The sequence below is a fragment of the Littorina saxatilis genome, linkage group LG17 (assembly GCF_037325665.1).
Source record: "Littorina saxatilis isolate snail1 linkage group LG17, US_GU_Lsax_2.0, whole genome shotgun sequence".
In the NCBI taxonomy this organism is placed as follows: Eukaryota; Metazoa; Mollusca; class Gastropoda; order Littorinimorpha; family Littorinidae; genus Littorina; species Littorina saxatilis.
The window spans coordinates 26,121,023-26,143,079 of NC_090261.1; the positions used below are offsets into that span (position 1 = coordinate 26,121,023).

At 45.4% G+C, this 22,057-nt stretch overlaps 1 protein-coding gene across 2 annotated transcripts in view; it reads left to right on the plus strand.

Moving 5' to 3' along the window:
- Nucleotides 1-22,057, plus strand: part of LOC138952302 (F-box only protein 11-like) — a 37,986-nt gene that overhangs the window by 6,817 nt on the left and 9,112 nt on the right. For both annotated transcript variants that reach the window (XM_070323937.1, XM_070323938.1), the window contains exons 6-14: nt 5,227-5,362; nt 6,415-6,521; nt 7,527-7,638; nt 7,929-8,035; nt 8,755-8,892; nt 9,258-9,561; nt 9,935-10,029; nt 11,261-11,383; nt 21,056-21,141. In XM_070323937.1, coding sequence (XP_070180038.1) covers nt 5,227-5,362; nt 6,415-6,521; nt 7,527-7,638; nt 7,929-8,035; nt 8,755-8,892; nt 9,258-9,561; nt 9,935-10,029; nt 11,261-11,383; nt 21,056-21,141 — 1,208 coding nt within the window. The remainder of the gene's footprint in view (nt 1-5,226; nt 5,363-6,414; nt 6,522-7,526; nt 7,639-7,928; nt 8,036-8,754; nt 8,893-9,257; nt 9,562-9,934; nt 10,030-11,260; nt 11,384-21,055; nt 21,142-22,057) is intronic.

The window sequence follows — 22,057 nt, forward strand, 5'->3', positions numbered from 1 at the left end:
TTGGACGGGGTGGGCGCTGTTGGACTGTCTTCACAGTCTGTACCTCTATTGTCCTGGCCCGACAATCGTTCGCCTCCCCTATCGGGGTGGGCGGGCGGTGGGCTATAGGACTACAGCAGGTGGACGGAGGGGGGTCGGCCGTTGCTCGGTTCGTCTCTCTCCGTCGCTCTTACTGCTGTGACGAGCCACCCCCCTCCCCATCTGGGGCATGGGGTGGCTCAGGCCTTTCTACACAGCGGGGGTGCTATGTACTGCTTTCCAGGCTACGTTACATACTCCTTCTCTGCTCCTTTTGGGACAGGTGGCTGTGTTAGCTGCCCGCGTTTGTCGCGGGTCCACCCTTTCCCTCCCTCTGGGTTGGACGGGGTGGGCGCTGTTAGACTGTCTTCACAGTCTGTGCCTCTATGGCCTGGCCTGACAATCGTTCTCCTCATCTATCGAGGCCTTTCTACACAGCGGGGGTGCTATGTACGGCTTTCCAGGCTACGTTACATACTCCTTCTCTGCTCCATTTGGGACAGGTGGCTGTGTTAGCTGCCCGCGCTCGTCGCGGGTAGCGGTCGCGGAACAATGAGCTTGACTCTCTTTTGTTCTCGGCAGGGTGTCTCGCACAGTGGTCAGGGAACAATGAGCTTTGCTCCGTTTTGTTCTCTGCACGGGCTGTGCCGGCTGTCTACCTGGGACAGGCGGAGACAGAATATACTCTTTCTCTCCAGTCTCCCATTCTTTGTATTCACAATGGTCTGCGGGGACTCGGCTATAGTATCACCTGGCCAGTGGTCATTGTCCTTAGCCAGCATAGGTCACCCCCCCCCCCCCTCCTAGGGGTGGGTGAGTGATAGGGCTACTTGACTTTGGCAGGTGGACGAGCGAGGATCGGCCGTTTACGGCCGTTTCTCTGTTTCAGTCCTTACCCCCTCTAGGGGTTGCGGCTGTGCTGGACCACCCCCCTCCCCACTTGGGGTGAGTTGTGGTTCAAACCAGGTAGTCTGGTTCTTAGCACTGGGTTGCTTCTCTCGCACAGCGGGTGGGGTAAGATGCGCCGGGCCCGGCTTTGTCTTGTTTCTCCACTCTATCTCCTTCTCGGCAGAGATCTGTGCCAGTTACCAACCCCTCTTCCCCCCACCTCTTGTTCAGGTGGGCGGTGTTGGGTTGGCAGTCAGAGACTGATCACGCTTTTCATCCACACTCTTGGCGGTGTTATCGGCAGGAGTATTTAGTGCGCGACCTCCCCGGTCTCCCCTCCTTTTGTGTTTTACACAACTGGTGGTTAGGTTCGGACTCCTTGTTGGAGGAGGGGTAGTGTATAGGGTTGCCTACTGGTTGTAGGCTTCCCATACATAGAGCGGCTGCCTTTGCAGTTTACTTTGTCCCGGATAGGTTGGGGGTGTCTCTCTTCCTTCCTCTTCCGGGATGGCTTTGGGTTTTCACAGGCTTTCTCGCAATTTGTTTCATTTGCTGAGTCTCCGGTGATTGCCTACCTCATGCCACACTTTTGGCTTGTTCCGCACCTTAGGATAGTGGTCTTCAGCCTACACCTTTCCCGCTGCTTTATACGCAGGGGACTGCTGGCTTCGGGGTTTCAGGCTGCTTCGTCCTCACTTTTAGTGCGGAAGAAGATAGCAGGGAATTTTCAGGCTCAGGGTCTGATCTGCACTTTTTATTGCCAGGGGCTAGTTTCTGGCTTCGTTTACAGACCACAGGGAACATGGAGTTTTCATGATGTTACTCCTCCCTCTCCTCTCTGGAGGAGCTAGGATGGCATGGTTTGGAGTTTTCTGCTTTGGCTGAGACTCTCTTCTGTGCTTTCTTATAGGCAATCTTTTCCTCCCTGAACGCTCTTTTGGGTTAGGGAGGATGCCTTGGTTAAGGCTTTAGCCAGGCTGCTGGCAGCTTGGGCTAGGGTAGTCACTGAGCGGAGAAGTTTCTCGGTGACGTTTTAGGCCCACACTGTTTTTGCTTGGTGTGATCTCCTTCCTCTACAAGGGGTTTGATTTCATGCTGGTTGGAGGAAGCAAGGGTCAGGCTTTTTCGGGGGTTGTTAAGACCTACTCAATAGCTGGAATCTTTCCCTTCCTTCGTGGACCTCTGGCAGCGCATTTATGCGCTCCCGGTTGCAAAGGGGTGTTTTGGTTCAGTGTCGCCTCCCTCTCTGCGGGAGGTGGGTCGGCATGGGCTAGAGCTTTCAGCTTTGGCTGAGATTTTCCTCGGTGCTCTCACATGAGCTTTCCTTCTGCGTTTCTGCACACAGGAAAGGGCTCGGTTTCTGGGGGTGTTGGTCTCTGGACTATCTCGGGGGCTGGTTGAGCTTTTTCAAGGTCAATCAGCTTGTCAGCTGCACTTCCTTTTACGAATACGAATACGAATACGAATACTTTATTATCTCATACAGAGAAATTTCAGTGTGGTGCACATTAAAAGACAAAACAAATAATAAGACAACAGATAAAAATACCATACGAAGCATACTACACTCGCGCACGCATATGTACACTAACAGGAATAGTAACATGATTCCAAATAGGTAAATTGCCGTCAGCTTTAGCTAAAAGTTTACCGCTAAAAACTATCATTATCACAGGACTAGATATGTCATTGAACAATATTTATCACAGGACTAGTCATTCGAGGGTTATCACACTCAGCATAAGGGTGCACATCAAAGAATATAAAAAATATTCATCACAGAAATCAGTGCATATGTTCACCGGCACACATACTAGTTTTAATTAACTTAGGTATTTAAAAAGCCAATTGACTTTGGAATAAAACTGTTCTTAGTTCTGAGCGTGCGGAATCTGGGAGTGCGGAGGCGACGTCCTGAGGGCAGGACCTCAAAGTGGTGAGCGAGCACATGACTACTATCCTGGATGATGCAGCGGGCCTTTCGCACCACACGTCGTTCATACAGCACAGTCAGTCCTTCCTGTCTCACCCCCACAATCTTACCACATGTGTTCACCACCCGCCCAAGCACATTCTTACTCTTCACACACAGACCTCCATACCAGCAGATGAAAGAGAAAGTGAGAATGGATTCAATGAATGAAGTATAGAATGTGTTTGAACCAGGCTTTTTGCCTGGTGCTCTCAGTAACCAGGCAAAATTCCGAGCTGTCCTTATCCCAGGTTTTTTACCTGGGCATGCTGTTCGACTTTGTCTCTTGGAAGGTTTATTCTTCACACAAGAGAGAATAGGGAGGCTTTTAGCGCTTTTCACTGCCAGACTGGCACGAGAGCAGGCCTCTGCGGGGTCTTTAGACCCGATCTTTGGTCGGACGGTATCGATAGCTTTGCTGGCCCTCTAGTCTTTCCTCAAGTTTTTTGGGGGGTTCGGCCTCACAGGTCTGGGACATGAGGGTCCTCCTCCAGAGTGGGTTCCTCCACGCGGGAAGGTGGCTGGAATCCTTTTGGATCGCTCAGGGGACTTTTTTCCCTAGCTTTGTTTCCCCCTGGACTTAGACCGCTTTTTGGATGCGTTTTCGTCTAGATGGGGCCTGCAATGGTGATTGCAGTCTTGAGGCTGTGATGTAGACGTGAATCCTTGGGCTTCTCTTTTGCCTGAGGTTAGGAGCAGTAGCTCTTAGTCTGCTAGCCTTTCCTTTTGGGCTATTTACAGGCATGTCCTGTTGCATTCGGGCAATTCGTCTGTTGCTTCTTATGTGAACTAGCTGGGGTGAGCAAGTTCTCACTCCCTGTCAGACAGAGTATAAGGGATTCTGATTGGGTTTTCACACTAAATCATTTTCTCAGGGGAATTTCTCCCCGGCCAGCTCTGCGATCGGGCCGACTCGCTCAGCAGGTCCTCTCAGGGCTTGCTCAGGGGTTGGCCCATCTGATTACGGGTCTGGAGGCGTGCTGTTTGTGTTTTAGATCATGGGTTCTTACTCTGTTCTTTGGGCACGAAGCATATATTTCCTCCTCTTTATCTGTGTATGCTCCTTGTTTGGCCTCTTTGGCCAATTGGGGATTTAGAGCGGGGGTGCAACTCCTTAGCGCCCCTCTCTCAAGCCAGGTGGTTTTTCACCTCTGTTTCAGTTTTGGCTTTGGGCAGCTGGGCCTCTTCTTTGAGGTTCCGGCGTCTCGGCTATCTCAGCTGTTTTGAAACAAATAGGCCTCTCTTCTGTGGCTCATGGCCCTCTTGTGGGCATGATCAAGGACCTTGTTTTATGAGGTTTAGAGGCTCCCCCTTGGTTAGCGCGTGGGACTTTGTTCTACTTACTCTGGGCCTCAGCCCTATAGGGCAGTGAGGCGCATGCGTTTTTGGGGTTTGCCAGAGGATGTAGCCTTAGGGCTTTTGGTGCCGTTTGTTCACGGTTTTTGGCCAGGTTTTGGGGTTTCAGAAACCTGGTCAATATCCTCTGGTGTTTGATTCCCTCCTCTTGGGAGGATTTTCGCTCCGGGAGATTCGGATTTTCTAACTGTCTGGTTAGACTTTTTTTTTTTAATCCCTTTTTTGACGTTACTGTCTTTTGGGAACCACGAGCTTTAGCTCAGGTTCTTATGTCTTTACAATGGAGCGAAAGAGACATCTTTTATTTGTCTCTCTCTAGGGGCTCTGCTACATTTATTGCCGTGTTGCGTTCTGGTCGCCTAGGCGAAGCTTTGCAAACGGCTTACTGGAGGTCAGATGATGTGTTCATCGGTTTCTATCTTTGGGATTTCTCCTGCACGCGGCTAGACGGCTCCAGTTCATTGCTGGTTTTAGTGGCTGCAGGGCAGGTTCTTACAAGGACATAAGTAGGTTCCCTCCACCTTTAGGAGGAATCTGCATTCATAAGAATTGGAGTAAGAATATGTGATTAAATCGAAAATTTTTAATTAAATTTTGATTTAATATAATATACTTACCCAATTCTTATAGTTAATACCCTCCCATCCGTCCCCGCTGGATTATGTCCTTGGGGGTTTGTTTGACTAATAGTCTCGAATGATTATTACGGATGCTGGCGCTCACGTGGTGCGCAGGGTGTTATGGGTAACCGAGCAAGGTCAGGCCATAGCAACGGCTATGGCGTCGCTTTTAGCTTGGTTACCACCCTACTAAGGGCAGGTAATTTGAGAGGTTTTTCGACATCTAGCATGTGGGACTAAAGTCAATGCATTCATAAGAATTGGGTAAGTATATTATATTAAATCAAAATTTAATTAAAAATTTTCGAATTCTGTGATATGTTAATTGTTGATAGCAGATCAGTATGGTTGTATTTCTTTTTTTGTCTTCAGTGCTTTGACACGATAGAACAGGCATACAGTCATCTGGAGTCTCTGGAAGCGGAAGACCACCTGCTGTTAGTGCATGAAGGAACTTACGTGGGAGAGTACCTCTTCATTGACATGAACATCTCCATTATTGGTGCTGGTAAGACATGGCTTGTGGCTTCCGGAAGAGATGTGTGTGCTGTGATGCTGGGAGTGGACTGTTGAGAACAAAATGCTTAGAGGTAGAAAAAGGCAAGCAAGAGTCCTGTTTCATAGGTCAAATTACCGTACTTTCCGGGTCATAAGGCGCGACTTTTTTCCTCGAGTTCGACCCCTGCGTCTTGTATAACGAAGCGCCTAATCCGTGTATGAAATACGAAAAAATCAAAGAGACCGCTTGAGTACCAGTCAAACAACTTGTGATAATGCATGTTTCAGCTACTAGGTACTGCCCTGCCTTTGATCTGGCCGCACACACAGATTTCCACTCTGTTAAACTCGGTCACTGACCGGTCACTGACCCCGATGCAGGAAGTGTTTCCTCTCTCAGATATGACAGGGGAACCACCTCTCATGGCAAAAACTGGGTCATTTTGGTGCGCCCTATTGGCCCCCTGCGTCCAATGGGTGACTGGATTACAATTTTTTTTAAAAAGAAGGGGGTGCGTCTTAGATAACAAAGCGCCTTGTCACCCGGAAAGTACGGTAAAGTACTTTATTATATATGTAGATCCACAGAGCTCTGAATGTCTTTAGAATATGCTTGCTATATTATTGGTGTTAGTTTCAAGTTTGTCTGTTACAGAGCTAGTTTTATTTAACAAATGCTGCGTGACTAGCATAATTAGGAAGAATATATGGTTATTCTTAAACAGATTCAGGCTCAAAAGCCAGATCTAGGTATGGTTGATTAGATAGCGCTGAATGACTACTTAAATGACTTCAAAAGCTAACCATCCATTAGCAAGCTGTGTACAAAAGTGTTCCAGGTTAAAGAACTATGGTATGTACTTCATCCATTTGATATCCAGCTGCATGTAACAATTCAGTCATGTCATTGTCAGCATGCTGTAGTTTTTTGATACATATTTAGGAGAAATTATAGCAAACGATTAATGCAGTAATTACTTCCATTGTCATAGTCTGGTTCTTTTTGCTTGTCACTTTTGATGCATGACTTTGTTAAAATGAGATGCTATTGCTCCCTTGCAGCCCCTGGTGATGTCGTTGACAAAGTGGTGATAGAGAGAGAAAATGAGTCCACAGTACAGTTTTCAGAAGGAGCCAGAAATGCTTACGTTGGTTACGTCACGATCAAGGTATGTCAGCTGGTGATTGATTTTCATTCATGAAATGGTTGCCGTAGCATGTCTCAGATGACTTTTTCAGAGCATTTTACAAAAGGGTCTTTCCTGGCAAAAGGGTCTTTCCTGGCAAAATTGTATAGGCATAGATAAAAATGTCCACCAAAATACCCGTGTGACTTGGAATAATAGGCCGTGAAAAGTAGGATATGCGCCGAAATGGCTGCGATCTGCTGGGCAATGTGAATGCGTGATGTATTGTGTAAAAAAAATCCATCTCATACGGCATAAATAAATCCCTGCGCCTTGAATATGTACGCGATATAAATTGCATAAAAAAAATTAATTAAAAAAAATAAAAACTTAAATCTCTGCGCTTAGAACTGTACCCACGGAATACGCGCGATATAAGCCTCATATTGATTGATTGATCGATTCTTGATCTATTCTTGGTTCCAAGAACTCCTTGTAATGACTGGATGATTCGCCTTCTCTTTTGGAAGTGTTTGTGTTTTTGGTGTAGTTTCATTTTGTCAGATTGTCCTGGCCAAGCTTTCTCAGTGTATTTTTCAATAGGACAGTGGGAATCCACTTTTAAGACTTCCAAAAATCTTGAGAAAATCGGGTCTTAAAAAAGGGGTAAATTTACAGAGGTTAAGAAGAGAAAGTGTGAGAAAACCAGGTTGTATACGGGAGGGAGATCTAAATTGGGGGTCTCAAAAGGGGGGTTCCCTCCTAGTACATAATACATACTGATTGTAAAATGACACCTGTGTCCAATTAAGGCCAGCCTATCAACACACCTAACCTGTGTCAGGTCTTTAGACTAGAATGGAATCTTTTGTACTTTTGTGCATGCACACACAAAAAGTCGTGTATTTTATCATGGGGTGTTTTTTCTAAGGTTATTTATATCTCTTAGCTGTGTGTAGAAATAGTCAGCTTTCAGGAAATGCATGAAACTTTTGACCCCTATTCAAAACTCATAGTGAACTAAGCCATGGCTTCTTTTGGTTGCAGTTTTCCCCTGACATTACATCTTCAGTGCCACATCACCGGCATTATGCACTGGAAATATCAGACAACTGCTCGCCCATGGTTGATCATTGTCGCATCAAAAGTACCTCTGTTGGTAAGTTGGGAATGGAAGTTTGACGTATTTATTCATTCTCTGTTTTATTACAGTGATCAGGGTAAATGAATGTGGCACACTGCATGCTTAAAAAATTACGGTGCAATGTAAGTTGTGCCTGAAACCTGAAAAAAAAGTTATGTGAAGCTTCAACCGTTTTTGTTACTTTTCATTGTTAGGGGCTGGTTTGTTGTGCACCGTCATGTACCTTGATTGGTATTGTAGACATATTCAGTAACTTTGGTATTGTAGACCTATCCAGTAACTTGCATGACTTGTACGTGTTACAGTGGGAGCAGCCGTGTGTGTGTCTTCACAGGGTGCAGACCCCATCATCAAACACTGCGTCATCAAAGACTGTGAAAACGTTGGCCTTTATGTCACAGACTATGCACAGGTAAGTGAGGTGCTGCACTTGTCAGTAGGTAGAATGTTACAGGTATGCTTTGGACAGGATGTAGTATATTTGAAAAGGCCTCAAAACTCCACAAGTGTTGGTTTTGAATTTTTATTTTATTATTTCCCCCCCCCCCCCCCCCTCGAGTCCTGTAGTATCAGTTTTGTATTTGTTTGTTATAATTTTCATTTTTGTTCCATTTAAAAAAAAAATTTATTCAGTATTGTAAGGTGCTTGGAACTATAGAATTTGGGCCATATAGTATTTCATGGCGTTGTTGTGCGTGGTACTGTGATCCGTTAAAGTGCGCTGTCTCGCTCAGTACCGCCGACTTCAGCACTAGAGGTTTCTGTCGGGGTTACCCCACCCTTAGCTCCTGGTCAGGGACCTTACCTGGGAGCACAGGTAGCAGAGGTTTTAACGCGCCTCTTACTCGCGTGATGAACCCGTATGAGCACATAGGGTATTTACTAGTCAACAGTGCCACCTGTTAACCACCCCGCTCTGATAGGAACACCGCCAGTTGGTCCAGGACAGCTTATTCGTCCGGGCAAGCCCGACTTATATCGCTGCAATCCCTTATATCTAAGGGACGCCCCCTATCCGCCGCCTGGGGACCCGCCGGGTTGGGGATGGTCGCCCCGCCACCTAATTGGAGATAGCCTGACCCCGGGGGCCATATAGTTATCCTCATTATTATTATTATTTTTATTGTGCAGGGAGTGTATGAACACAATGAGATCAGCGGCAATGCGCTGGCTGGCATTTGGGTGAAGAACCACGCCAATCCCATCATGAGGAAGAACCACATACACCATGGGAGGGACGTTGGTGTCTTCACGTTTGACAATGGCCTGGTAGGTTCTGAGCTGTGTTCTTTCATTGTGTCCTTGGTAAGGTGTTCGATACTTTTCATTTAGTTTTATTTTCTATTAAGACACTGCATAGTATGTTCTGTTGTCTCCCAATTTACATCTGCAGCTTTTTACACTTTTTTTTCCTGCTGTCTTGGTTTGCTAAATTGTTCAACTAATAAAGGAGACAGATTGAATGTAAGATGACTTGGTTAATTGGTTTGATTTAACTTAAAACTAACTTAAAAAGTCTGTTTCCATGACATTTATTTGAGAAGCTGAAGATTCAGGTCACATGCTTGACTGTTGTTGTTGTAATGATGGAACATTCAGGCCACGTACTTATGGTTTATTTCATTTCTTTTCAGGGCTACTTTGACTCATGCAACATTCACAACAACAGGATAGCAGGGTTTGAGGTGAAAGCAGGGGCCAACCCAACAGTGGTGAACTGTGAAATTCACCATGGCCAAACAGGGGGCATTTACGTACATGAGAATGGTCGAGGGCAGTTTGTCGACAACAAGATCCACTCCAACAACTTTGCCGGTGTCTGGATTACCTCTGGAAGCGACCCCACCATCAGAAAAAATGAAATCTACAATGGTCAGCAAGGGGGAGTCTACATCTTTGGGGATGGAAAAGGGTTGATAGAGCTCAACAACATACATGGTAAGAATTTGCCTGTGCAGTTGGTATACAAGAAAGGAGTGTGTGGATGTGTGTGTATTCCTTTGTAATTGATTTGGCTGTTGTCAGATTTTGGATTTTTCATTTAAACATCTAAAATGTCACTGTCGGGTAAAAACTTTCTTACCATAAGCACTCCCATGTTTAATATTAGTGTCTTGTCCTGATATTTTTAGGAATCAGTGTGGGCCAGACACCTGTCAAATTGATCAAGACAGTAGGGTACACCTTTTCAGTTTAATTGAAAGTCTGGTATTGATATCTCAAACTTTTTCTTTCGATGTTTGATTCTCTTGAGCATGAAATTTATTTTCAAATACCTAGGTAAATGACATGTTTGTGTGTGCCATTGCAGGTAATGCATTAGCTGGTATTCAGATCAGAACCAACAGCAACCCCATCGTCCGGCACAACAAAATCCATCATGGCCAGCATGGAGGCATTTATGTGGTATGTCCTACATTTTTATTGTCTGATACTTGTGAGGCTGCCCTCCCTCTGTCCGTTCTGTCCCTTTGTTCTTGTGCCCCAAACCCTTACCTCTTGCTTTGTAAGGCATATCATCCTGGCTTTAACACAGCAAGAGTGTTAACTGTTATTTTTGAGTCACTTGAGAAAAAGTGACTGTAATCGGTCAGTGTTAGTCTGTCCGGCCGGCCGGCCGTCCGTAGACACCACCTTAACGTTGGACTTTTCTCGGAAACTATCAAAGCGATCGGGCTCATATTTTGTTTAGTCGTGACCTCCAATGACCTCTACACTTTAACGATGGTTTCGTTGACCTTTGACCTTTTTCAAGGTCACAGGTCAGCGTCAAAGGAAAAATTAGACATTTTATATCTTTGACAAAGTTCATCGGATGTGATTGAAACTTTGTAGGATTATTCTTTACATCAAAGTATTTACATCTGTAGCCTTTTACGAACGTTATCAGAAAAACAAGGGAGATAACTAGCCTTTTCTGTTCGGCAACACACAACTTAACGTTGGGCTTTTCTCGGAAACTATAAAAGTGACCGGGCTCAAATTTTATGTGAACGTGACTCATTGTGTTGTGAATAGCAATTTCTTCCTGTCCATCTGATGCCTCATATAATATTCAGAACTGCGAAAGTGACTCGATCGAGCGTTTGCTCTTCTTGTTTGTACTTGCTGCAGGTGCAAATGAAAAAGAAAAAGTCATAAAAAGATCATTACAATTTTTATTTTGAAGGGATTATATCTAACAAGAAAACTGTCTCAAATCTCCCCAAGAGCTATACAGTTCAGATTGGGGGTTGTAATTATGTGACCACACACCAGGAATACCTTAAAATAAATATTTGAGCGCTGACTTACGCAAATTGAAAACGGCTGTGTTTTGAGTGGGCATCCGAGACTGTAATTCTCATTGTGACATTCTTTGAGAGAGTCATAATTTTCGTCCTACCTTTTGACCCTGAGCATTTCATGCGCTATTCCTAGTTAGATTTGAAATTGTGCCGAGAGCTACAGAGTTCATTTTGGGAGTTGATTAGATGACGAGGAAGGTCTTAGAATAAGTGTATGAGCATTCTATTTTTCAAATCAAAGTCAGAAAACTTTCCAAAATGGCGCCTTCGGTATCTCTCTTTAACCAGGTTTGTACAAAAGATAATGAGAAAAGTTTATTTAATGTTGATGATGTTTTGTGCCTGTGCAGCATGAAAAAGGCAAGGGTCTGATAGAGGAGAATGAGGTGTACAGCAACACACTGGCTGGCGTCTGGATCACCACCGGCAGCCAACCCACGCTCAGACGCAACCGCATACACAGCGGAAAACAGGTCAGTTGTATCCGTAAGAGGATTAAATTACATATCTTAACCCAACTCACATATATAGCAATTTACTTCAGTCTAGTGCTAGAACGCTGTATCGCATCACCTTGGTAACAAGGGAGGCAACTCTAAAAAAAGAGCTACCTTGACCCATAAACAGGACAAAGTCACGTGACTTCCTGATCTTGCCGCCATATTGTATCATTCTCTACTCAACACTCCGTGGCTACGGACGTCTTTCGCTTCGCTTAGGCTTTTCAGCCTTTCGTCTGACTTTTCTTTGGGTCAGACTTCACCTTGGTTTTCCTTGCACGTCCCTCTTCTCTTACTTTGTGTTTGGGGTGAGCATTTTTGCAATTTTTTGTCGTTTTATTGCTTGACTCAGGTTGTTCTGCACTTAGAAATTTTTACACGCTTTCGTCCGCCATGTCGGATAGCGGTAAGAAGAAAAGTTCTAAGCAAGTGACGGAGCCTCCTCCTGTTAAGAAGCCTTCTTTTAAGTCGAAAGGCTCTTCTAGTGAAGCTGTTGTGAAGGTGTTGGACCCTTCGTCCAAACTTTCTTTAGTTGTTACGATTGACATGCCTAAATCTCCCCCCATGCCGATTATGCCTTCAGAATCTGTACCGGTCGCTTCCGGTTATAGCTCTGTCAGTGATAAACAAGATGTCTCTGCTTTTCTCCGCTCCTTGAGCGCTCAGATTTCTTCCCTCTCAGCTGAGCTTTCGTCGACTAGGGCAGAGTTTTTGACTCACATGCGAAGCAAAAGTGAGTATGTACTCATCCGAGTCGGCCGTCCGGAAAACTTTAACATTGAATATTTCTTGGACACTATTCAGTCTATCAGTACCAAATTTGGCAAGATGGTGTATGATGACAAGGCCCCAAAAAACATACATAGCATCTTGACCTTGCTTCAAGGTCAAGGTCGCAGGGGCCATAAATGTTGTCTAAAAAACAGCTATTTTTCACATTTTTCCCATTTTCTCTGAAGTTTTTGAGATTGAATACCTCACCTATATATGATATATAGGGCAAAGTAAGCCCCATCTTTTGATACCAGTTTGGTTTACCTTGCTTCAAGGTCAAGGTCACAGGAGCTCTTCAAAGTTGGATTGTATACATATTTTGAAGTGACCTTGACCCTGAACTATGGAAGATAACTGTTTCAAACTTAAAAATTATGTGGGGCACATGTTATGCTTTCATCATGAGACACATTTGGTCCCATATGATCAATGTCAAGGTCACTTTGACCCTTATGAAATGTGACCAAAATAAGGTAGTGAACCACTAAAAGTGACCATATCTCATGGTAGAAAGAGCCAATAAGCACCATTGTACTTCCTATGTCTTGAATTAACAGCTTTGTGTTGCATGACCTTGGATGACATTGACCTTGGGTCAAGGTCACATGTATTTTGGTAGGAAAAATGTGTAAAGCAGAAGGTCAAGCATGTGAGTCGTATGGGCTTTGCCCTTCTTGTTGTTTTTGCCTCTGGGTGTCAGCGATACGCGTTCCCTTGCCAGGGTGCGTGTCCCTCCCTCGGCTACAGTGACGTCGGCCGATGTACATGCTTCTTTTGATGCGGGCGACGGAGACTCTCTGCTGCGTACTCAGGCCTCTTCTGGGTGTCGGCCTGGTTACGCCCAAGGTATTTATCCTTCGTCAGTAGCTGGGTTCTCCGGCCAACGCGAAGGGCGTATCCTGGATAAAGTAGCCACACCCGGTCGCCGGGCAGTGAGTGAAAGCTTTGATCCCCTGGCTACGCCGCTCCGTTTGCATGAGCGGCTAACAGGGTAGGAGCCCAGATACGCCTTCGGTCTTCGATCGAACAGGGGATTTGCTACCGTCGGCACCCTCCGTATCTATGTACGAGGACAGATCGGCACAGCATTCCCCGCTTCCACCCGGTGGGCAGGAAGCAGTCCCTGGGGGGACACCGCTTGGGTATAGAATCCCTCGGGTGTCTTCCCTTCCGGTTGACGCTTCGCCTGGCTATCACAGTCACGGCGGTAGTGTACTTCCGGGCTGCACGGAAGTGCGGGACTATGATTCGGAATTCGGTGCTTCCGCTCAGGATGATGAAGACACCAACTTCCGTGTACCGTCCAAGCTTCCGCAAGCTTTGGTGTTGGCAGCGGAAGTTGCCTCGCGGTACTTTGAAGAAGGTGTGGCAACGCTGACAGGTTTGTCTGCCTCACCTCCTTCCGTCTTGGGAGATTTCCGTCCAGCGAAAGACGTGTCTTCCGGAAAGCTTCCCCTGACTATAGCAGTCAGTGTAGTAGCGGAATTCCGGCATGCACGGATGTGCAGAACTAAGGCTCGGATTACGGTGCTTCCGATCAGGAAGAAGACACCAGTTTTCGGCTACTATCAGAGTTTACCCATGCTTTAGCATAGGCAACGGAAGTAGTTCCGCTGTACATTGAGGAAGCGGTGGTTGCTTCGGCAACTTGGCCGTACCACCACCTTCAGCTTTGGTTGACTTTCGCTCAGTTCGTGAAAAACGCGTTCCTTTTGGATCGGCAAGGTCACAGTGCTGCTTTTGGCAGCTTACAGTACGGTTTCGGACTTAGTCATTCTGTGGCTTGCTCATGTGAAGCATCCCACTCCTCTCTCTCAGGGTACCTGACAGAAGTTCGCTTCAACAGCCACTTTTATTTCCTCATTGACACTTGCCCTCCTGCGTGCTGCTCTTCCGTATACAACGGAACTGGTTACGCTTAGGGAGACGGCTACGGTAGAACAGAGCTGTTCCTTATACTGAGCCTCTCTCTTGTCTCTGAGGGAATACGCACATGATCTTTTCGAGTTATCCTCTCTTCAGAAACTTTGCAAAGATCTCTCTCGCGCTCCATCTCCTCTGCTCTTGTCAACTTCGAGTTTCGTCGTGACACGGGTGAGACGGATGTCATGACGCTGCTCGCCACTTTGGCTAAAGTCTGCTGAGCAGCTGAGCCTCCCAGCGCTTCTCTTTGCACATTCTGTGCACGCGCGCAGGTTATTCTTTCTCTCTAGGCTAGGATACAAGATAAAGTCACCTTTGAGTCACTTTAGTCTTCTTCTTTTACAGAGGGTTGCTTGCTTGGTCAGCCTTCGCTTGGCTCAAGGTACAAGTAAGAGGCGGATCTACTCCGGCACTCTTTGCTTTTTGTATTCACCAGGGGAGTGTTCGCACGTCTACGCTACGTTGCATTCCTCCCCATATTCTGGCAAGAAGCCGGGAACTGCTTCAGCTTGCCACATTCTGCCTCAGATTAGGCAAGATAATGAAGCTAAGCAAGCACACACATAGGGTTAGACCCTCTGGCTTAGGCAGCTTTGCGGTATGTATGCCCATCTATGGTGAAGCTGCATACCTCTTCTTTTCCGCCTTCTCGGATGAAGCTGCTAAGGCCACTAATTTTTTGCCTAAGCGGTGAAAACAAGTCAAGCTATTAAAGCATACTCAGCTTTTACGGTTTACGGAATCGCTCGCTTTCTCATAAGAGTCATAAGCTTTGGTTTTCCGACAGCTCGCCAGAACATGTCCAACTTACTGGTGCACATTCTGACTCAAAAATCTTTAGGGTCACTGAGCCACTGTCCGTAACCTCTCAGACGGAACATTTCCAGCGAAGCCTACCCCTTACGGTAGTGGCTTCTGTCAGCGACTTTCGGTGGGCAACACAAAGGACTCGCAGAAAATTCCTTAGTTTCAGCGTTTCATTTTAAGAGGTTACGGAAAGAACTAAGGACACCATCATGTGGCGAAACTTAGGTTTGGCACAGAAGTTTTTAGCATTGGGTTTGTTTTTTTCCCATTCACAAAAGACAGTGAACTTTTATGGTTTTTTGCCAATAATTAATAGAATCACATTCCTTGTGGTTCAGTGATTCAACTTCAGCATTACGCCTCTCAGGGCCTTCTTACGCGAGTTAACAAGCTACACTCTTTTTGTAGCCTTCACTGCGGCGGCCCCTGGATTTTTCTTATATTTGCAATGTGCTAGGAGTTTTCTCCTACATCGCAGAATAGTACGCATTTGTTCGCCCTGTTAAATTCTCAAGCCTTCTCGGCTAAGCCATCGAAGTGACGTCTCACTTGTCACAGTATGGTATAGGCTTCCAGCTTTACCGCGCCTACCCATCTTTTTCTCTGTAGGCTGAATCACGGCACTCCAGTTCAGGGTTTCAGCTTTGGATACTTTCTCAGGTCTTTCTGCACGATTTTCTAAGTGGCAATTTAGGCTGAGCCAATTTCGCACAAACGGCAGAGGGAGGGTACAACTTACCTTTCCCTCAGCGGTTACCCAACTTTAGGTTTCTAGCACTTGAATTACTAGTTAAAGAAACCTTGGTTTTATAGAGGCTTTCTCTATCCCTAGGCCAGTTCTCTTACCTTGAGGATATTTTCTCAAGGCTTCAGAACTAACTCCATGTAATGCCTCTAGCGTTACGGTCATCGGGAAACTGAAAATTTAAAAAAAGCTCACGCAGCCCTCTCTCGGGATGGGGAGCGATAGGAGCATAGTTTGAGAGCGGATCAGGTTACTGATACCCTCACGTGTCTTTCCCAATTGCGGGCTGGGTTAACTTAGAACTAGCACGCAATCAGGTTTTCAATACACCCGACGTTTCTCCTGATTTTGCAAAAGGGAAAGTATACCCTCATCTTTGCAGCCTCGGCATAGTCTTTTTGTTTTTCAGCAAAAGGCCGCAACACGGTCTCGTTCCGACCACCGAGGTTAAGCGGCATCGGTCTCGGTTACTACCGGGATAGGTGACCGTTTTGAATACGGGCCTGTCAGGCATTCTTTCTAACTTTCAAGCTGCGGCCTTACGGCTTCAGCTATCGTACTGCCGTTTACTCACACTCAAATTCAGCAGTACTTTGGTGCTAAAATCGGTAGAATATTCTGAAGTCCTTGACTCCGCCTACTGGAGATCGTAGGAGCTCTCTATCAACCTTTACCTGCGTGACTGTTCCAGCGCGCGACAGTACAGTTCTAATGCGCTTCCGGCAATGGTAGCAGCAGGGAAAATTATTGCCTAGCTCATAGATTGAGCATCCCACCGCCTTCATTAGCAATCTGCTATAATTATGTGAGTTGGGTTAAGATATGTAATTTAATCGAAAATTTTAGAAGTAAATTTTCATTTGATTAATATACTTAACCAACTCACATAGTTAATTCCCTTCCACCTTCCCTGCAAGTAGGGTTGTTCTAAAAAAAAGAGGGAAGTTTTTCTGCGCCTTCGTGCGAATGATACAATATGGCGGCAAGGTCAGGAAGTCACGTGACTTTGTCCTGTTTATGGGTCAAGGTAGCTTTTTTTTTTAGAGTTGCCTCCCGTGTTACCAAGGTGATGCAATACAGCGTTCTAGCACTAGACTGAAGTAAATTGCTATATGTGAGTTGGGTAAGTATATTAATCGATTTTTTGCAAGTTACCAACTTTCATTATTCTTCAATTGCTTTGCTAGCTCTAACCAGCTTCAGAAAGCCTGGTGAATGTGGGAACAGATTCATAGAATGAGGCAAGATATCAGTACAGCAGTCCCTCTCATGAACGGACACCCTTGGGCCATAGCAAAACTGTCCGTACATTGCAGGTGTCCGGTCACGGGAGGGGTGACCACACCACCCCCTCCCCCATACACGCACACAGCGACACACAAACAACAGGATTGAGTCTATGCTAATCAATTCTTGTGGCTACTAAACAATAACAATAAACTCCTAATACTTCTTTAAACGTTCTGTAAAAATGATTTGTATGAAAAGTGTTAAAAAGAAGAGATAAAATAAATCCTCAAGGCCGTGAACACACTCACCATGCACTGACATACGAAAGCAGCCACACAAACACAGCACAGAGGAGCGTGTGCAGATGCTTTGCAAGAATAAGCTTGAAAACCAGTTTGAATAAATAGCAGCAGATAGAGCTGCATGTCATAATCATGTAATTTATTTTCTTCTTGTCTGGCTTTATTGACTGCATGCCGATCATGTGGCATGGCAGTGACTTTTCACTCTTCAGTCGGAAATACACTGTACATAACACAGCTCCCACTCTCCCTCACTAATGCCTACCCCAAGCCGTGACAACTGATGCTTGGAAATTGTGTGGAAGAGTACACCTCTCTATTTCTCTCCAATGCTCTTCCTGCTGACATGCAGTGACACCGGACACCCCACAGAGTTTAGCCAGCTACCTTTCCACCCCTCCCTCTCTCTCACTCCCACCAGCCATGTACTGTTTGGGGCTGTGGCCAGAGAGGCCAGCTGCACTGTTCACTCAGAGCAAAACCAGTTGACTGTGTCGTAACTTTTGACAAAGCAAGACAACTGAATGGTTCACAGATTAGGCAACCGACTCACTGGTCAAGGCTGAGGGGGAACAAGAGTATCTTGTCAATGAAAGAGGTTACACACACACACACACGATGCTGAGAACTGTGGCCGGTTTTTCACTCTCTTTCGCTCAGGACCTTCATCGACTGTGGTTTCTGTTGTTTACGTCCAACAGACAAGAATAAAGAGCACAGTGCAGTTTCATGTTGGCATCTTCGCATGTACTCCACTCCTGACCAAAACTACCCCCCCCCCCCCCCTCCTGATGAGTACACGTGCACTCAAGTTATCAGTGACTGTCATCCCGCCATTGCGGCTGTGATCTTTGTACCAAGAGCCGGACTGCTCTGTTATCGATTTTGTTGTGGTGAAAATTTGACGATGGTCTGTCCGTACATTGGAGGTATGACCTGCTGTTGGGACCGAAAATGAGTGTCCGCGTCCACGTTTTGCAGGTGTCCGTTTAAGGGGGGGCAAATATAGAAGGAAAACACTCCGTGCCGAGCAAATGTGTCCGTACATGTCAGGTGTCCGCCCACGCCGGGGGCCGTACATTGCAGGGACTGCTGTAATTATCATTTACAAGTTGGTTCAATCATCAGCATTCGGTGGCTGCGGCAGTACAGCACACTACAGGCAAATCCGGATAAGACGAAATTGAAGGGACCGAATTGTTATTGTGTCCTATCCAAAATTTCGACTTGGTCATAGTACTAAACTTACGTCACATTACTGACGCATGGGTGACGACATGAACAAAAAAGAACAAAACAAACGAACAAGAAGCAAGCTGACTGAAACGTCACTCGTGAATTACGTCACTCACCTAATTTTCTCAGCATGTAGCCTACACTCCTCCTTGCTTTCCATTCCGTGAAAGCGAATCACAGGCACAACAGTTTGGAGTTCATTTGTTAATATTTATAAAACCGTGAGAGCACATCACTGTACACATGAAAGTAAAAAACCACCACCATGAAAAGAAAAATGTTTGTTCGATGTAAACACTAAGACTATCGCCGTATGTACACTCTTGCCAGTCCGATCAAAGCACGCGGTCTCCCTACTTCTTGAAGAAGTCCATGATTGTCGTCTGTTTTCTTCCTTTCAACGCACCTTTCTCAATTTCTCCTTCCAAGAAACTGGCCTGGTCAAGAGACGTTTCATGGACAGTGTGCGTCAACAAAAAGTTTGTCACAGTCTTAATGGCTGCCAGGGCATCGGCGAGAGAGGGTGGCTTTATTTCTGTGTCGTCGTCATCTCCTTCGTTGTCGTCTTCTTCTTCGGCGTCGCCCTCTTTCATCGTGTCGGCAATGTCTTTCACTGACACTTCACAAGTGGTTTGCAAGTCCGCGTCAACGCTGATGTAATCAGCGACAGTCACATTGCTGCATTCCGGCATCACTTGTTGGACTCGAGAGAACAGAGACTCGAGATCAGAGTCTTGTGCCAGCACATCTTCTTCATCACACACGGTGTGTGTCACACTTTCACTGACTGTGTGAAATCCGGCGTGTCGAAAACAGTTGGCGATCGTGGTTTCGGTTACCATTGTCCATGCTGTTCGCGCGATTTGCATTGCTTCCAGGAGATTGAGCTTGAATTCAAACAGGCCTTCGGTGATTTCTGTTCGCGATTCAAACTGTATCAACAGGCGTCGCAAAACAAGGGATCGGTAATAATGTTTGAAGTTTGCAATGATTCCCTGATCACATGGCTGCAGTTTCGAGGTGGTATTGGGTGGCATGAAAACAAGCCTCACGTTGTCCAGATTTGGCTTGCCATGTGCGGGGCAGTTGTCCATAAACATCACAATTTTGCGTTGCTGCACTTTCATGCGCCTGTCCAGCTTTAACAACCATTCCTCAAACAGAACAGTCGTCATCCAACTTTTCTTGTTGTTCCGATATTCAACCGGCAGTGTTTTGACGTTTTTAAAGCATCGCGGCTTCGCACTTTTCCCGATGACCAACAGTGGAATTTTCTCAGAGCCAGTCATATTTGCGCAAATGTGCACAGTTATTCTGTCTTTCGCAATTTTACCCCCTGCACACTTGTCACTCTTCAGGGCGAGTGTTTTCGAAGGCAGGCACTTGTAAAAGAGCCCAGTCTCATCACAATTGAAGACGTCATTGGGATCATACTGAGAAAGAATGTCAGGCAGAGTGTTTTCTGTCCACTCCTTCACAGTTTCATCACAAACACTAGCAGCTTCTCCACACACCCTGCGAAAGGTGATGCCTTTCCGTTCCTTGAATCTTGACAGCCATCCTGAGTTTGGCACAAATTCGATTCCTAATTCCTCGGCAAGACTGACAGCTTTCTCACAAAGAATCGGCCCTGAGATAGGCAATCCACTTGATCTTGCTTGTTTGAACCAAACAAAAAGACATTCCTCGATCTTTTCGCGGCCGCGGTCTTTTTCACAACAAACACGCATTCGTTTTCTCTGCAGTTGAAACGAGGAAGATGCAGAAGCTGCTTCAATTTTTTGCCGATCGCGCAGAAACGTAGACAAAGTTGAATTGGGAATGTTAAATTCTTTGCAGATTTCCGATTTCGAACGGTCTTTCTTGTCAACTGCAGCGATCACTTTCAGTTTCAAATCAATCGTATGACTGGTTAATTTTCTTTTCCGTGACTCTGCCATGATTGTGGATGAACGCAAGACTGAACAAAGACTGAATGAGAGGCAACCCACAATTTGAATTCTTCTTCTTCCGTATAGTAACCACGTGGTTCACCCGTGAACACAAACAAACACATACTGTGAGTACCACTTGCCCCTCCTTACTCCTCGCCCCCTCCTTACTCCTCGCCCCTCCTTACTCCTCGCCCCCTCCTTACTCCTCGCCCCCTCCTATCCTCAGTTCATACTTTATTGCGTGCCGACTGACCAGTCGGTGTGGCGTCCGTGTAGAGAAGAAGGGAATAAGGTTACACAATGCGCTAGTGTGAGACGCCAAGTTTCGTGTTTCGAGTTGCTGTAGTAGAGTAAACTTTGTCTTTGGGACTGACTTTCTGTTGTGTGCTATCCGTCTTTCGACTTACGTAAGAGAAATCCCATTTCGAGCTCAGGGTACTTTGTACACATAGATAAAGAGGGATAATTCCGGACCAGAATTTCTTTGTGTGCTAAGCGAATTTTTGACTTAACCGTTTGTGAGTTAGCTGGATTTGCCTGTATTTTTTTCACCTAAAAACATGTAAAGTAAAGGTTTGTAAACATGTAAAGTGGAGGTTAGGAGCACATGCTTCAACTGCAGTATGTTAAACTGTAAGTCTGTGTCCATGTTGTCATCCAGGTAGAGATTGTAACTCCATGATTACATTTGCAGGTTGGGGTGTACTTCTATGACAATGGCCATGGGAAGTTGGAAGACAATGACATCTTCAACCATCTGTACTCTGGAGTTCAAATCAGGTGAGCATTGGAAGTCAGCCCTCCATTCTGCCGTTCAAAAGTATTGGGCCTAGGAAGCATTTTTTGTCCTAACAGTTGCAGGTTTCCTTTTCTAGACTAAGGTTTGGAGAATGTGAATTCTGTGTAAGTTTTGTACATATACAAATTCAATGATAGCAGAGAGGAAAAGTATGCGGACTGAAGTTTCGTATAAGTTGGATACATGCTTGAGTATGTGCGTGCACAACATATCGGTTATAAAAAACGCTGGCGCTGGACCCGAGTACTCTTCAGACTGGCTCGCTCCCCCAGTATGAAAGTTTTTGTCTTGTGCACGTGGATTTACAACAAACAAACAAAACAAAAAATTATTTTACACAATTAAAAAAATCATTAGAGTAAAATAAAACATTAAGAAGTTCATAATAAACAATAGTAAACAAGAATTTAAAAAAAAAAAAATAAAAAATAGACAGCCCATGCCGGGAATCGAACCCGGATCACTTAATGACTTATATTTAAAAATAAAAAATAAAAATTATTTATTTATTTTACACAATTAAAAAAATTATTAGAGTGAAATAAAACATTAAAACGTTCATAATAAACAATAGTAAACAAGAATTTTAAAAAAATAAATAAATAAATAAATAGACCGCCCATGCCGGGAATCGAACCCGGATCACTTTGGCCATAGACGGACGTGCTACGACAACTTTACTAGAGTTGTGCGCCTTGAATCACTGTGTGTATCTGTCGCTCTCTCTCTCTTTCAGTCTCACCGAGACCAAGCACTGTATTGTAGTTTCTTTGCCGAGACCAAATCCCCACCAGCTGCGGCTGGCTTGCAAATCATGCTTTTCTCGTCACTGCGTGACGTGTTCGGCTGAGGCCGCCCAAGTCTCCCCTTTAGTTCAGGCTGTTCGCAAAGCGACCA